The sequence below is a fragment of the Cebus imitator genome, unplaced genomic scaffold (genome assembly GCF_001604975.1).
Source record: "Cebus imitator isolate Cc_AM_T3 unplaced genomic scaffold, Cebus_imitator-1.0 Scaffold222, whole genome shotgun sequence".
Classification (NCBI taxonomy): domain Eukaryota; kingdom Metazoa; phylum Chordata; class Mammalia; order Primates; family Cebidae; genus Cebus; species Cebus imitator.
The window spans coordinates 1,080,675-1,098,053 of record NW_016107537.1 but is presented as its reverse complement, the minus strand read 5'-3'; the positions used below and the strand labels follow the sequence as shown (position 1 = coordinate 1,098,053).

The 17,379-nt window shown below is 39.7% G+C and overlaps 1 protein-coding gene across 1 annotated transcript; it reads right to left on the bottom strand.

Annotated features, from left to right (window-relative positions):
* On the bottom strand, positions 1–17,379 carry IL1A (interleukin 1 alpha). The gene is made up of 7 exons (XM_017549810.2): positions 16,445–17,379; positions 15,729–15,783; positions 14,721–14,769; positions 13,612–13,834; positions 5,564–5,737; positions 3,693–3,817; positions 1–1,455 (listed from the first exon to the last, which is right to left on the bottom strand). Exons 2-7 carry the CDS (start codon positions 15,773–15,775, stop codon positions 1,255–1,257), a joined length of 819 nt encoding a protein of 272 aa, XP_017405299.1. The 5' UTR covers positions 15,776–15,783; positions 16,445–17,379; the 3' UTR covers positions 1–1,254.

The following is a 17,379-nucleotide window of genomic DNA, read 5'->3' as shown; positions in this document are numbered from 1 at the left end:
TAAAATCTTGGTTTGGTTTTAGAAAGTAACACCAAATACAGTTATTTATGTAAACATTTACCATTTGTCCCTAATTACCATGCAGTAAAATAATGGTAAAGACAATGAATAACTATGTGTCAGAGAATTTTGTTGCAAGCTTTATGCAGTTAATGACTGATAACAATGAACTCACTATTGTTGATAATAAGGTAACATTATGGTCTGATCATAATTTTTAGCACCTGGAAGAAACATTGATTACATTCCAGAAAAGAAAGTTTTGATAACAGTAGTCTCATGGTCGTCAAAGTTGAGTTCATCTCATTTTAGCTTGTAGGACTTGATTGCAGGCGGAATTGAATGAAACAAGAATGCCCAGGCAAGTTTAAAGGCAAAAGAGTCAAAGATCAGACCAATTATCTGCTCAAAGTAATTAATGTACGTTTATTACATAATTATAGGACTCCCAAGTACTAGAATGCAGACTTTCATGACTATGGAATAAGCACAACTTGGACCAAAATGCCTTGTATTAATAAAATCAAACTTCCTTATCCTGGAAAACACTGCTATTGTGGAGGATGCAACGAGCTCCCATAAATATAATACGTTATAATTATCTTAAATATATCTATAAATACATATATAAAAATAATAATTTAAAAATAACATTTCATGTTTTGCCTTATTCTTGAGGCTGAGCTTCAAGAAGTACTTTACCAAAATGACCTCCCTGATTAGCATACAAAACTGTTGAGGCAGAAAGACTTAGCTATTATTCCCTCCATTTTGAAAACAATAAACTGAGGTCCCAGAAACATATGCTATTTAATTAAGAGTTCATCAGCAACTTAAAAATAGAAGGCAAACAGCTGAAATGGAATGCTAGGTCTGTGGGTTCTCATTTCAACTGTTATTGCGCATATTTCTTAGTTTTCTTATGCCTTAATTTGCCCATCTGTAATATGGGTAGAGTCTTTTTGGTAGCCACATTCAGTAGCTCTGGTCCTCCTAAGATTATTATAAAGAATAATAATTAAAATGATTGGTACTATGCAAAGTATAGGGTGTTCTTTAAATAACAAACCACATTATATGTTAGTGTTGGTTTCACTAGACATTGCTCCTCTCTTGCAAAGAGTGTAAACATTCATTTAGAATCACAAAGGCTCAGCACATGCTCAGCAAATGACTAACAGTAAAGCATTTAGCTTCTTCATGTACATGGTACATATAAACTGTCAACACTGCACAAGTGAGTAGACTCCAGAGCTAAGCCTGGTTTTCCAGTATCTGAAAGTCAGTGATAAAGGGTGGCCCCGTTGCCAAGCACACCAAACTGTCTTGCATTGTGGCAATAAGCAAATCTGGATGGGCAACTGATCTGAAGTAGCTCTTAGTTCCTTGAGTTTCCCAGAAGAAGAGGAGGTCAGTCTCACTACCTGTGATGGTTTTGGGTATTTCAGGCATCTCCTATGCAGAAAAGAAGATAATTCAGTTAGAGAACAAGATGTTAGAAAAAGGACTGAAGCCCAATCCCTTGGCATTTGGCCTTCATGAGAAACAGCACTTTAGGACTATAGCTGAAACATGATGCTATAGGCTCTTCATTTATTTGTTCATTCAGCAAGCATTTATTGCATCCTATTAGATGTGTGGCCATGTCTATCAAGTTGACCTCCTTATTTGATTGGAGAGAGATCTAACTTAGTTATGAAGATTGCCAATGACACTAGTGTCTCACTGTATCCAGGAAGGTAGGAGTGAAACATTGTTTCTGTCCTGCTTTCAATGCAGGCCTACAGCATCTTGCATCAAATCTGAGCACTGGTGATTCTAAGCCCCCTAAACATTTTGATCTTAAAGAGAACAAATCATACCTTTGGGAAATCAGTTTAGTATTTAGATGACATTTATCTCAGTATTTAAGTCAACAGTTGAAGGTTAAACACAATTTAGGAATAAGGTTAAAATACTTAGGTTAAAATACTTAGGAATTTTGCACACACGCAAAATTCCTAAGTATATCAGTAGCTAAACTCTTTTGATATACTCTCCTTAGAATGTACTTTTCTTGTGAGTATGAGTAGAATTTATCAATACTTCTATGGAAAAATAGATTTCAAATTCCAAGCTGAGATGCTTCTTTCCTACTTTTTAAAATCTAAAGCAAGTAAATATACTTTTGAGGCTTCCTTGGGGTTTCTGATGCCAGCAAGGATTTATTTCCCAAACCTATTCCTCTTCTAGTTTTTCCTTATCAGTAAATGGTGTTTCTCCTCTTTCTCCTGTTGGTTCTGTCTCTAAAATATAACCCAATTCTGTTTATTTCCACTTCTTTTCCTTACCCCACCCCCATGACTGCTGTTAAACTGCCTCATTGGGCTTTCTGCTTTCTCTATTGCCTTCCTTCTGATCTGTTTTCTATTTTAGGAAATATAAGTGAGGTCAGGGCATTTCTCTGTTTGAAATCCATTAATGGATTTTCATTGTACCTCAAAAGAAATCCAGATGCAAGCTCTGCAAGCACTAGTCCCTACATATTTTTCCTCCTCCTCACAATGCCCCAGTTCCAAGAGTGCTTTCTTCTGATCCTTGGAACTGTCCTTTATGATCTTGAAGTTGTAGGGCCTGGGTACATTCAGATCCCTCTGAATGTTCTACCTCCAAACCCCCAACCATGACCTGCCCCCTCCTGTTGGCAGCTCTCATCTCAAGGAGCATTGTTCTTACCACTTTCTCTAAATAGCACTCTCCCACTTTATCTTAGCACTCTATTCTTTTTTTTTTTTTTTTTTAAGCATCTTGTTCTTTTGTTAGTTGTTTGGGTTATCTATTTTCCGTATCCTCTAGAAGACCAAGTTCTATGAGATGAGGGATTTTGATGCACCACTGTATATATAGCTGTTGGCACTATGCCTGAAAAATAAAAGGATATCAATGAATAATGCTAGCCTTTATTCATTGATATCAATAAGCTACTGCCCTACTCTGTGGACATCACTTGATTCAAGTAGAAAAGCACGGGCAGGCACATAAATTCTAGTTGGGGATAGAAGGTCTTGGATTACACACTTACAAATTGAGTCACCTACTTATCAGTAGAGAAAACATCTAAGGTTATAGTTTGTGTGTGTGTGTGTGTGTGTGTGTGTGTGTGTGTGTGTGTTTGAGGGGGAAAGTGGTAGTAGAGATAGGGCTGGGATGAGGAATTATGCTGGCGTCAATGCAGAGAGAGGGGCAATGGAAGCAGCAGGGCCCATTTTGGGACTTGGCTCCCAGCCTTTTGCTTTGTGCCCATTGGCAGGTGATTAATTCTTTCCGATCTCAGTTGGCTTATTTGAGTTCTTGGAGGCAGGCCACATTGTCCTAATGTCTAATATCGTGTAGGTCAGATAATAGATGTCAGTAAAGATCAATGGAATAAATGGATGCCCTGGGATGGGAGGTGAACAGGGTCAGGCAAGGAAAGGAAAAAGAAAGAAGAAAGTAATTTATCTCTTATTTACTTTTGCCACCTCTATTATATTTTCTTACAGATCTTGCCTAGGCATGCCTCTGGAGTCAATGGTAGTGGTGTGGGCAGGTGGCGGCTGTGGTAGGAAGGAAAGAGGATGGTGTCACCTTGTTAGGGGTATCTGCCTATTGGGCTTATTTACAAACATATGAGATGTAAATTGAGAGTAAGGTGGAGACAAAGGGGAACTGACCTTCAGCAACACCGGTTGGTTTTCATCTTGGGCACTCATATACAATCGAGTTTTTGAGATTCTTAGAGCCACATAATCTTTGTCATCATCCTTTGATGATATATAACCATCCATGTCAAATTTCACTGGTGAAGAGAAGAACCAAAAAGGAAGTAAATTCATTGTATTTTTATAAAATCAAGTGTTCTGTAGATTATGTGTGCATGATTGTGTGTGTGTGTGTGTGTGTGTGTGTGTGTGTGTGTGTGCATTAGGTCCCCGCTTATGGTGTAAATACCTAGAAGTCAGGAATGGAATTCTATACATCTTTGTAGCCTTCACAATGTCTGCCACACTCACTGGGCAGGTAAATACCTGGTTAATGTTCTTAGAATTTTCTACATGGAATGAATTCTTGGAGGCTGAATACGTGTTGAATCTCCTATAATTTCATTAGTGGGATAAGACCTTGTTATTTCTCTCTTTTTTTTTTTTTGAGACGGAGTCTCACTCTGTCACCCAGGCTGGAGTGCAATGGCATGATCTCGGCTCACTGCAACCTCCGCCTCCCAGGTTCAAGCAATTCTCTTGCCTCAGCCTCCTGAGTAGCTGGGATTACAGGTGCATGGCACCACGCCCCGCTAATTTTTGTATTTTTAGTAGAGACGGGGTTTCAACATCTTGGCCAGGCTTGTCTTGAACTCCTGACCTAGTGATCCACCCGCTTCGGCCTCCCAAAGTACTGGGATTACAGGCGTGAGCCACCGCGCACAGCCAAGACCTTGTAATTGTTTAGATCATGAGTTTACAATGACCTAACATGTATCATATGTTCCTAAACTCTGACCTAACATGGAGGAGTTTAGGAACATATGACACACTCATATGTTGCTAGTGATACTGAAAAGTAGTTCAGTTTTTACTAAGAGAATAAAACTTAATAAGAACTGTCAAATTATTTATGCCCATTAATCTAGGCCTTCCACTTTGGGATATGCTCCAAAGAAATCACCAGATAGGAGAAAAAACAATAATATATACAAAGATATGTGCAAACAAGCTATTTAGAGTAAACCCAAGGGACCAACATAGCAACATTAGTGAATTGTCTAGTGCAATTGAAAATGGCAAATACATATATGATGTCAATATTGGGAAAATTGTAGAAATAATATTGAGTAGGAAAATAGAACACAAAATAATTTGTAAATGTAGAGTTGAAAGCTAAATGTAGTGTGTTAGCTAAAGTGCATCCAATCAGAAAAAGTCTTGCTTGTTTATTGCAAAGTTGCCTCTCTGGACCTTTGAAAATATGTATACTTGTTGATATGTCCTGAAAATAAAACGTGTCTGCCATGAAAATTGCATGTGTGTGATAAAAGGTTTTTGACACTAAACTTCATCCTTTAGGCCATATTTGTAGCTTATTGGCGGTTTTGCCTCACGGGTATGTTCTCAAGACCTTCCTAGTTTGGTGTCACTTGTGAAGTTGATCAATAGACTTTTTAAAGGAGAGCGATTGTTCTTCATTGGCTTCTGGGTAAATCTAAGAAAGTCATTTAATATGTCTGACAGTCAGTTTCCTCAGTTTTAAAATTGGGGGTAGGAATGAAAGAACAAAGGAGGCAGAGTACATCAGCAAGCTTTGTGCATGACTCTGTGCTCTCAAAGATAGGAAACTTGTCCCTTGTGGAACTTCCAGATTTAGTTGAAACTTCTGCCCTGGTGTGGGATTTTTACAGGGTCGCTGTGCTTCAAGCTATACTAGAATAATTGTGTAACCCAGGACTCTGAAGAGGTGTGTTTTTTGCAAGCAGAAAGATTGAAATAAATAAATAAGTAAATGAAAGGAGGGGAAGATGACAGAAATGTCTAGTGCTATTTTAATATACCTGCTTCATCCAGATTTTGTAATGCAGTAGTCATGAGGTGCTGATCGTTGGTTCGAATTATACTTTGATGATTGAGGGCGACATTCAGGATGAATTGGTGTTTCCTGGTCTTATTAAAGTTGTATTTTGCATTGCTCAGGAAGCTGAAAGGTGCTAACTTGGGCTTGATGATTTCTAAAACCATGATCACAAGTTCTGATTAATGTCTATGTACAAACACAGATGATATGCACACTCTAGTACAAGCAGGGAAAATAATCCTGGAGGGGATGTTAGGAATATTCCAATCCAGATGAGGAAGCAGAGAGAAGTAAAATCACCCAGTCAGCAGCAGAATTTGTTTTTTAGGATTATCCTTATTGTTACTTATGTGCTTCTTTTTAAACTTTGATTCCTCAGGCAATAGTTTTGTTGTTTTTAAAAAAGACTATTTGTGCAACTTTCTCATTTTTCATTGTTTGGGTGTTTCTAACTGGTCAGGAAAACTACCAGTATTTCCCATCTATGTTTTCAAATGAATACACTCTGAGAAAAAAATGAATGCATTAAAAATCATTATATATGCACTGAGAGTAAAGATCCACCACCTTTCTGCAAAGTGACACATATAAATAGCATCACAAATCCTCATGGCACTGGGAAATTCTACTTCTAGAAATATATTCTAAGGAAATAAAGGGTGAGAGCAATGAATATTTATACAGATGTTCATTGTTGCATTGCTTATAATGGTGAAAAATGGGCACCCTAAAATCTTCTTGATACATTGTTAAGAAAAGCTGGATATAAAGTTGTAAATTGTGTGATCTTAATAGCATTAGACATATTTGTTCACAGGTGGGTATTTGTATAGAGAAGACTTTAAGGAAATTGCTGGCAGTAGTAAACTCTCAGTGGCAATGTCAGTGATTTTTATTTTTTTGTATTTTGTTACATTTTAAAACCTTCTAGGTGAACGTGTGTTGTTTCTTAAGTATTATCTTAAAAACAGGAATATTGGGTTTATAGTTCATGTAGAGGCTTCTACAGTAAAGGCATGGAAGAGAAGCCATGATTTTTATACTCAGGTAAAACTGAATTAGATTTGAGGCTCTCTCACTTACAGATGTGTACCATTGGGGTGTTTACCTATCTCAATGAGCTTAATTCCCTTTCAGGTAAAATAAGAAGGTAGGATTCTTGTGAGGTTTAGACATAATCCAATCATTAATAGATTAGTATTGCTGGTAGTATTCATACAGGTAGTAGTAGTAATAATAGTAATCGTTAACATTTATTGGGTGCTTACTAGGTACCAGACATTATTCTAATCCAGAAGTTAGGGAATGTTGACTCATTTAATCTTTTCAACAGTCAGGAGGGCCCAGCTAGCTCAGTCTGTATAGCATAAAACTCTTAATCTTTACAACAATCCAATGAGTGGGGGACTCTGATTATCCCCATTTTACAGTAGAGGAAACTGAATCACAGAAGATTATGTAACATGCTCAAGCAGGCATAATTAGTATGAGAGGAACATGGCTTGTAAGTGGTGTTATTACTGCTTTCTCCTGAAAGGCTAGAAGTCACACAACCTTTACAAAATGGACAAGAAATAAGGCTATGAACAAGTATTCTAGATTCGGGCCACTTGCTCATCTCTCCCTCCTGAAGAAGGATAAAAATTAATTTATCTTCTATACAGTTACCAGACTAATGCTTGGTTGTTTTCTTGTTATTCTGACTCCAGGTTTTACTTTCCCGTATATTCTATTGTTGCCACTTGCTTAAAACTTGAAGGCCGGATGCAATCCAAGATGGCCAAATAGGAACAGCTCTGGAGTGCAGTTCCCAGGTAGAGCGGTGCAGAGGGTGAGTGCTCACTGCATTTCCAAACAAATTTTCACTGCCCACAGACCAGGCGATTCCCAGGCCGCAAAGCACCACGGGTTTTCAGCATGGCAGTTTCAGCCGGAGCCGCATCTGCACACAGAAACTCACACAAGTCTGGGCTGCCATTTTGGCTGGTGCCCGGAATGCCTAGGAACAGAGCCAGCCATTCAACTGGAAGGTAGGGGGCTAAGACAGGGAGCCAGGGGATCTGGCTCAGTGGGTACCACCCCCACAAAACAAGCAATCTGTAAAGTTCTGGATTGAGAGTTTCACAACAAGCGCAGCTGGACCCACAACCATCCAGCTCAGTGGGGGAAAGGGTGCCCCCCACTACTGAGGCAGTCCGCCACAACCAAGGCAGTTCATACAGCAGCTGGGCAGAGCCTGCAGCAGCTCAGCAACGCCTCTGCTGTCAGACTATAACTAGACTACTCTGGCGGGGCAGGGTATCTATAAAGACAAGGCAGCAGCACAACAGGGACTTCTTATAAATAAAGCCGACCTTCCTAGGACAGAGCACCTGGAAAAAGAGGCGGTTATGAGTTCAGCTGCAGCAGACTTAAAGGTACCTGCCCAGCAGCTCTGCACAGAACAGTGGAGCTCTCAGCACAGCACTTGAGCTCCCATAAGGTACTGGCTGTCTCCTCAAGCAGCTCCCTGATGCCCGTATACCCAAAGAGACACCGCACAAAGGGGAGATCAGGCCGACATCTGGTGGGTACCCATCTGGGACGAGGATAGCAGAGGAAGAAACCTGCGGCAACCCTTGCTGTTCTGCGGTCCCGACAGGCAATCCCCAGGTGAGCAGGGTCTGGAGTGGACCTCCAGTGGTTCTGCAGCAGAGGGGCCTGACTGTTAGAAAGAAAATTAAGAAGCAGAAAGAAATAGCTTCAACATCAACAAAAAGCACATCCACTCAGAGATCCTCATCCGAAAGTCACCAACTACAAAAACCACAGGTAGATAAAACCACTAAGATGGGAAGAAACCCAAAAAGGAGGAAAACACCAAAAACCGGAACACCTCTTCTCCTCAAAGGGATCACAACTCCTCACCAGCTAGAGATCAAGGATGGATGGCAAATGAATCGGATGAATTGACAGAAACAGGCTTCAGAAGATGGGTAATAACAAACTTCTCAGAATTAAAAGAACATGTTCTAACCCAGTGCAAATAAACTAAGAACCTAGGAAAAAGGTGAGATGAGATGCTATCTAGGATAAACAGCTTAGAGAAGAATATAAACGACTTGATGGAGCTGAAAAACACCACACGAGAACTTCGCCAAGCATACATACACAAGTTTCAATAGCTGAATTGACCAAGCAGAAGAAAGGATATCAAAGACTGAAGATTAACTCAATGAAATAAAGCTAGAAGGCAAGAATAGAGAAAAAAGAGTAAAAAGAAATGAACAAAGCCTCCAAGAAATATGGGATTATGTGAAAAGACCTAATCTACATTTGATAGGGGTACCTGAATGTGACAGAGAGAATGAATCCAAGCTGGAAAACACTCTTCAGGATATTATCCAGGAAAACTTCCCCAACCTAGCAATGCAGGCCAGCATTCAAGTCCAGGAAATACAGAGAACACCACAAAGATATTCTTCAAGAAGAGCAACCCCAAGGCACATAATTGTCAGATTCACCAGGGTTGAAATGAAGGAAAAAATACTAAGGGCAGCTAGAGAGAAAGGTCGGGTTACCCACAAAGGGAAGTCCATCAGATTCACAGCAGATCTCTCAGCAGAAACTCTACAATCCAGAAGAGAGTGGGGACCAATATTCAACAGCCTTAAAGAAAAGAGCTTTGAATCTAGAATTTCACATCCAGCCAAACTAAGCTTCATAAGTGAGGGAGAAAGAAAATCCTTTATGGACAAGCAATTGTTGAGAGATTTCGTCACCATCAGGCCTGCCTTACAAGAGCTCCTGAAAGAAGCATTAAACAAGAAAGGAACAACCAGTACCAGCCACTCCAAAAATGTACCAAACGGTTAAGACCATTGAAACAATAAAGAAAATGTGTCAACTAATGGGCAAAACAGCCAGCTAGCATCAAAATGGCAGCTTCAAATTCACACATAACAATATTAATCTTAAATGTAAATGGACTAAACGCCCCAATCAAAAGACACAGACAGGCAAATTGGATAAAAAGTCAAAACCCATCAGTGTGCTGTATTCAGGAAACATATATCACGTGCAAGGACACACATAGGCTCAAAATAAAGGGATGGAGGAAGATTTATCAGGCAAATGGAGAGAAAAAAAAAAAAGCAGGAGTTGCAATCCTGGTCTCTGATAAAATGGACTTTAAACCAACAAAGATCAAAGGAGACAAAAAAGGGCCTTACATAATGGTAAAAGGATCAATGCATCAAGAAGAGCTAATGATCCTAAATATATACACGCCCAATACAGGAGCACCCAGGTTCATAAAACAAGTTCTTAATGACCTACAAAGAGACTTAGACTCCCACACAATAACAGTGGAGACTTAACACTCCACTGTCAATGTTAGATGGACCAACGAGACAGAAAATTAACAAGGATATCCAGGACTTGAACTCAGATCCGGACCAAGCAGACCTAATAGACATCTACAGAAATGTCCACCCCAAATCCACAGAATATGCATTCTTCTCAGCATCACATCACACCTACTTTAAAATTGACCATGTAATTGGAAGTAAATCACTCCTCAGCAAATGCCAAAGAACGGAAATCATAACAAACAGTCTCTCAGACCACAGCGCAATCAAATTAGAACTTAGAATTAAGAAAACTAACTCAGAACTGCACAACCTTCTCTTGGAAACTGAACAACTGGCTCCTGAATGTCAACTGGATAAACAATGGAATGAAGGCAGAAATAAAGATGATCTTTGAAACCAATGAGAACGAAGACACAACGTACCAGGATCTCTGGGACACATTTAAATCAGTGTCTAAGGGAAATTTATAGCAATGAATGCCCACCAGAGAATCAAGGAAAGATCTAAAATCGACATCCTATCGACAAAATTGAAAGAGCTAGAGGAACAAGACTAAAAAAACTCAAAAGCTAGCAGAAAAGAAATAACTAAGATCAGAGCAGAACTGAAGGAGATAGAGACACAAAAAATCTTCAAAAAATCAATAAATCCAGGAGCTGGTTTTTGGAAAAGAGACAGACCACTATCCAGATTAATAAAAAAGAAAAGGGAGAAGAATCAGATGCAATAAAAAATGATAAAGGGGATATCACCACTAACTCCACAGAAGTACAAATTACAATCAGAGATTACTACAAACAACTCTATGCACAGAAACCAGTATGCCTGGAAGAAATGGATAAATTCCTGGACACTTGCACCCTCCCAAGCCTAAACCAGGAAGAAGTTGAAACCTTGAACTGACCGATAACAAGGGCTGAAGTTGAGGCGGTAGTTAATAGGCTACCAACCAAAAAAAGTCCAGGTCCAGCAGGTTCACAGTGGAATTCTACCAGATGTACAAAGAGGAGCTGATACCATTCCTTCTGAAACTATTCTAAACAATCTAAAGAGACAGAATCCTCCCCAATTCATTTTATGAGGCCAACATCATCCTGATACCAAAACCCGACAGAGACTCAACAAGAAAAGAAAATTTCAGGCCAATATCCATGATGAACATAGATGCAAAAATCTTCAATAAAATACTGGCAAACTGATTGCAACAGTACATCAAAAACTTATCCATCATGATCAATTAGGCTTCATTCTGGGGATGCAAGGCTGGTTCAACATACATAAGTCAATAAATGTAATCCACTACACAAACAGAACCAAAGACAAAAACCACATGATTGTCTCAATAGATGCAGAGAAGGCCTTTGACAAAATTCAACAGCCCTTTCTGCTAAAAACTCTCAATAAACTAGGTATTGAAGGAACATATCTCAAAATAATAAAAGCTATTTATGACAAACCTACAGCCAATATCATACTGAATGGGTAAAAACTGAAAGCATTCCCTTTGAAATCTGGCACTAGACAAGGATGCCCTCTGTCACCACTCCTATTCAATATAGTACTGGAAGTTCTAGCCAGAGCAATCAGGCAAGAAAATGAAATAAAGTGTATTCAATTAGGAAAGGGAAAGGAGGAAGTCAAATTGTCTCTATTTGCAGATGACATGATTGTATATTTGGAAGACCCCATCATCTCAGCCCAAAATCTCCTTAAACTGATAAGCAACTTCAGCAAAGTCTCAGGATACAAAATCAATGTGCAGAAATCACAAGCATTTCACAAGCAGCAATAACAGACTAACAGAGAGCCAAATCATGCACAAACTGCCATTTACAATTGCTACAAAGAGAATAAAATACTAGGAATACAACTAACAAAGGATGTAAAGGCCCTCTTCAAGGAGAACTACAAACCACTGCTCAAGGAAATAAAAGAGGACACAAACAAATGAAGAAACATTCCATGCTCATGGTTAGGAAGAATCAATATCATGAAAACGGCCATGCTGCCCAAAGTAATCTATAGATTCAATGCTATCCCCATGAAGATACCAATGACCTTCTTCACAGATTTGGAAAAATCCACCTAAATTTCATATGGAACCAAAAGAGAGCCCGTATAGCCAAGACAATCCTAAGCAAAATGAACAAAACCAGAGGCATCATGCCACCTGATTTCAGACTATACTACAAAACTACAGTAATCAAAACAGCATGGTACTGGTACCAAAACAGAGTTATAGACCAATGGAACAGAACAGAGGCCTCGGAAGCAACGCCACACATCTACAACTATCTGATCTTTGACAAACCTGACAAAAACAAGCAATGGGGAAACAATTCCTTGTTTAATAAACAGTGCTGGGAAAACTGGCTAGCAGTGTGCAGAAAGCAGAAACTGGACCCCCTTCCTCACACCTTACACTAAAATTAACTCCAGATGGATTAAAGACTTAAACATAAGACCTAACACCACAAAAACCCTAGAAGAAAACCTAGACAAAACCATTCAGGACATAGGCATAGGCAAGGACTTCATGACTAAAACACCAAAAACATTGGCAACAAAAGCCAAAATAGACAAATGAGACCTAATTAAACACCAGAGCTTCTGTACAGCAAAATAAACAATGATTAGAGTGAACTGGCAACCAACAGAATGGGAAACAATTTTTGAAATCTACCCATTTGACAAAGGGCTAACGTCCAGATTCTACAAAGAACTAAAACATATTTACAAGAAAAAAACAAACAAACCAATCCAGAAGTGGGAGAAGGATATGAATGGACACTTTTCAAAAGAAGACATACATGAGGCCAACAAACATATGAAAAATGCTCATTGTCACTGATTATTCGAGAAATGCAAATCAAAACCACATTGAGATACCACCTCATGCCAGGTAGAATGGCGATCATTAAAAAATCTGGAGACAACAGATGCTGGAGAGGATGTGGAGAAATAGGAACACTTTCACACTGTTGGTGGGAGTGTAAACTAGTTCAACCATTGTGGAAGACAGTGTGGCACTTCCTCAAGGACCTAGAAATAGAAATTCCATTTGACCCAGCAATCCTGTTACTGGGTATATACCCAAAGGATTATAAATCATTCTATTATGAAGACACATGCACACATATGATCATAGCGGCACTGTTTACAATAGCAAAGACCTGGAACTAACCCAAATGCCCATCGACAATAGACTGTACAAGGAAAATGTGGCACATACACACCATGGAATACTATGCAGCCATAAGAAACGATGAGTTCGTGTCCTTTGTAGGGACATGGATGAACCTGAAAACCATCATTCTCAGCAAACTGACACAAGAACAGAAATTCAAACACCGCATGTTCTCACTCACAGGTGGGTGTTGAACAATGAGAACACATGGACAAAGGAAGGGGAGCATCACACACTGGGGTCTGTTGGTGGGGGCCAAGAGAGGGATGGGAAGGTGGGAGGTCGGGGAGGGATAACATGGGGAGAAATGCCAGATGTAGGTGATGGGGGGACGGAGGCAGCAAACCACATTACCATGTGTGTACCTATGCAACAATCCTGCATGATCTGCACATGTACTCCAGAACCTAAAGTACAATAAAATTANAAAAAAAAAAAAAAAAAAAAAAAACCTTGAAAGCAAGGATATTATTGTGCTCGACCCCTTACCTTCTTCTATGTTATTGGCGATGGCCTCCAGGTCATCATCAGTGATGGATTGGTTTAAACTCAACCGTCTCTTCTTCAGAACCTTCCCATTGGTTGACACTATCACCACACTCTCCTTGAAGGTAAGCTTGGATGTCTTAGAGGTTTCGGAGATATTCAGAGACACAGATTGATCCATGCATTCTTCATGGAGTGAGCCATAGTTTACATCATAGAAGGATTTCTATTATGAAGGAAAACAGAAACTGAGAGTCTGTCCATGGTCAGGGAATGAAAGTCCATTCAACAGGTGCTGTATTCTACAGATGTAGCGAGAAGGATCTGTTTCATTAGGCTTCCCTCCTTCTCTCCTCCCTCTCTCCCTTCTGCCTTACTTTCCTTCCTCCTTTTCTTCCAGGATAAAGAGATGTATGATTTCTTAGGAGGACTTTTTTCATTTATTTGCATGCTCAAAAATGAGATGTTGTAACTAAATAGGTTAAAAATGATTGTAGTGAGTGTTAGCTTTCCAATTAGTGCCCTCTCAGGAGGTTAAAAATCTACTTAACAATGCTCAAAATATTTTAGAAATACTCTTTTGGGGACAACCTTTAAATCCAGCACTGAAGACATACCAGGCAGTACTTATACTGTCTATTTTTGGTCTCCAAACACAATAACACAGCTTGGTGGGTGGCTGTAGATTTCTCGCTTTTAATTGGCTTGTTTCCTCTCCCTCAGCTTCATGTTTGGAGACGTTCTCTAACCTCCGATGCTGGTGTCAGAGAGGACAACCACAACACATTATGTTAGGAGACAGATCCCTGGTGAAGCAGCTTGTAGGGCCTGTCAGGATGGCATAACTAACATCCTGAAGCCAGGATGATGAAGCCAGAAGACTCTAGTTCTTAGGGATTTGGGATAGTTCTTCCGTGTTCTGGGAGAAGCCAATGCACATCAACTATTAATTTAGAGAAGCAACTGGTCTCATAATGAAGAAAGGCAGGTCTCTGGACCTCTAGTGGGGGTAAAACAAACACATCTAAGGTTCAAGCCATTTCTGTTCTCTTTCGATGAAGAAACTACTGTTTAAGAATAGCAGTCCCATGAGAATTACAGTTATTGCTTACCTGATTCAGAGAGAGATGGTCAATGGAGGAACTATACTCTTCATTTTCACTGTCAAAATAAGATGGTGAGAATGTAATTCTGTTTGTTATGTCACTGTGGTCTCTGGCCAACACATTTTAATGACTATGTTAGTTGTGGGTCACACACATACACACAGCTGTCATCTTTGAAATGTAAGGACTTCTATACATACACATAGGTAGAGTAATTCATATCTTACTAATCTGGAATTAGTAGTCATCAAGACAGGCTTTGAGCTTTACCTGCACTTTATCTATAAAAATTGGACTTGGCTAACAAACTGAAGAATTTTAATTGAAGTTCATGGAAGAATGTTAAGCTCCTTAAGAGAAAAGAAAGGCTTTTGAAGCACTTTATTTTTATTTTAACTGAATAGATTATATGTTACACATTGCTTTCATTACACATACTTAATAATTTATACTTAGTAAAATATCCAGGCAAAATTTGACAGCCTCGTTTGTGTTAGTATTTACTACAGATAATGGAAACATCATGTTAGTTTAATATGTTCTGTAATTTTAACTTTGTGATCATTTACCTTTCTTCTACATCTGAGTAAGGTTTGCCTGTGTATGTGCGTTCACATGCCCAACTTGCTGTGGAGCCATTTCCTGTTCCTGACTGAGATCAAGTTTTCCTGAGAATGGATTCTCTCTCAGTCCAGTAAAGCCTATTCTTGTATCAGGGCATGTGATCTCAACCGAGGCTGTGTCTAAGTCCATGTTGAAATTCATGTAGGACTCAGCAGCACTCAAAAATAATTTTTCTAAAATTGCGGTCTCCCTGCCAATGTAATCTCAGTTTAACATGCTGAATGCTTAGTTTTTCTGGGTCTTTTCTGAACCTGCTCTGACTTCAGGACTAGTACATATCTCTATAGCCTCTGCCGGCCTGGCCTCATGCTGGTCGCTGTTACACTTAGCTGGATTCTAGTGGGCCTTGAAACCCTCATTAAATCACGAGAGATAAATCTTATTTCTTACCTGTAACAGTTCTTCAGATCTTCAAACAGGTCTGGAACTTTGGCCATCTTGACTTCTGCAACAGAGAACACCAGCGGCTGCCAGCCCAGCCAGCCTCTAAGCAAGATCCCCGTGAAGACAGCCCCTCCTCTTCGTGCTTTTTGCAAACTTTGTTGAATGACTTAGTCCATGTTCAGCATTTTCTCCATTCTTCTAGCTCCTTTGAATTAGTTTGCTATGTACCTGTCTCCTCTATTAGATCGTAAACTTCTTTCAGAATGTTTTATTTATATTGGGATTCCTTAAGTGTCCAACCCAATGTACTGCACAGAACAGGCATTCAATCAATGAAAGTTTGAAGAGGTTACAGAAACACCGCAAGAATAAGGTATTTGCCTTACACAGAGGTAACAGAGAGACAGAGTTGGAAATGCTCAAATGTCTCCTAATAATTTTGGGTAGTAGAGATTCCCTCCCATGAGAAATCTCATTTGTATTCACTGATGCCCTAACAGGAAGTTAGTTCTGCCGTCCCTCAGTGAAACGAATCAGTCCTTATCAGTAAAATGACAGAATCATTTTCCAAAATCTGTCTGTGATTCTAGTTCACACACCAAATCAGGGAGGGACAAATAAAGGAGAGGCTGTAGCTTTAGAGAAGGCAATGCAAGAGAAAACAGCCAAGGAGAAAAACAACAACAAAAAATACTTAATAGCTAGAGATGCGAGGACAATACCTTTGCTGACTCGGACGCCAATGAAATGACTCCTTCTCTGGCTGGCAGCTAAAGCCTGAGTCAGTCTTCTTTGCCTTTTGTATTCTCTCAAGTAGCAAGTAGGCGTGGCTACAAAGTGCGTCGTCAAAAGTGGGAATTTACGAGGAAGAATCTAGTTTTGTGTTTTTGATACTGGCTAAAATAATGAAAGATGGCAAACTGATATTATTGTTGTTTGAAGATAATCCAGAAGTTATTGACTTGGTTCATTTGTGTACTGCTGTGCAGTATACTATACAAACATGTAGTCTTAGAAAAAGGGAAGCACAGGAAACGTATCAAGTTTCTAAGAGGACGGGAGAAACCCTGAAATCAGAAGTCAGGTGGTTAGATTTGAAGAGGAATTTATTAATAATAATAGTTCTAATAGTAGCTGTAGTTGTGTTCTGGCCAAATTTGTTGATTGCGCCCTAGGGTTGAATGTGAATTGGCAGCATACTTGGCAGCTCCTGGCAGCTTTTGAGGGAAAATGAGCCATCTTTTCTGAAGAGGGAAGTTTGCTTGATTAAGGTGTAAATCACCTCAGAGTCTGGGGTGACAAGCTCCTGGTTAGGACAGGGTAGAGAAGAGAAAGGTGATATTTGACCACAAAGAAGCCTTGATCCTCTTACCCCTCGGAATATTGTCAACACATTCCCTACAGAGGGGACAGAGAACTCTTCACCCTGGCCCTGTTACCGTAAAGTAGCCCTCTAACGAGGACCAGAGAGAAGTCTGGTCTTCTCTAGGATATGCCCAAAGTGTGTCTTCTGTAGATACACCATGGCGTGTGCAAGCCCCAGGAGGTATGGGCACGGCCCCAGCCAGAAGCCAGTGGCTAAGTTTGGAAAGGAGTTTGGGAGAAAGGAAGACATGGATTTTTACATATGAGACTTCAGTGGTGTTGCCTGGTCACT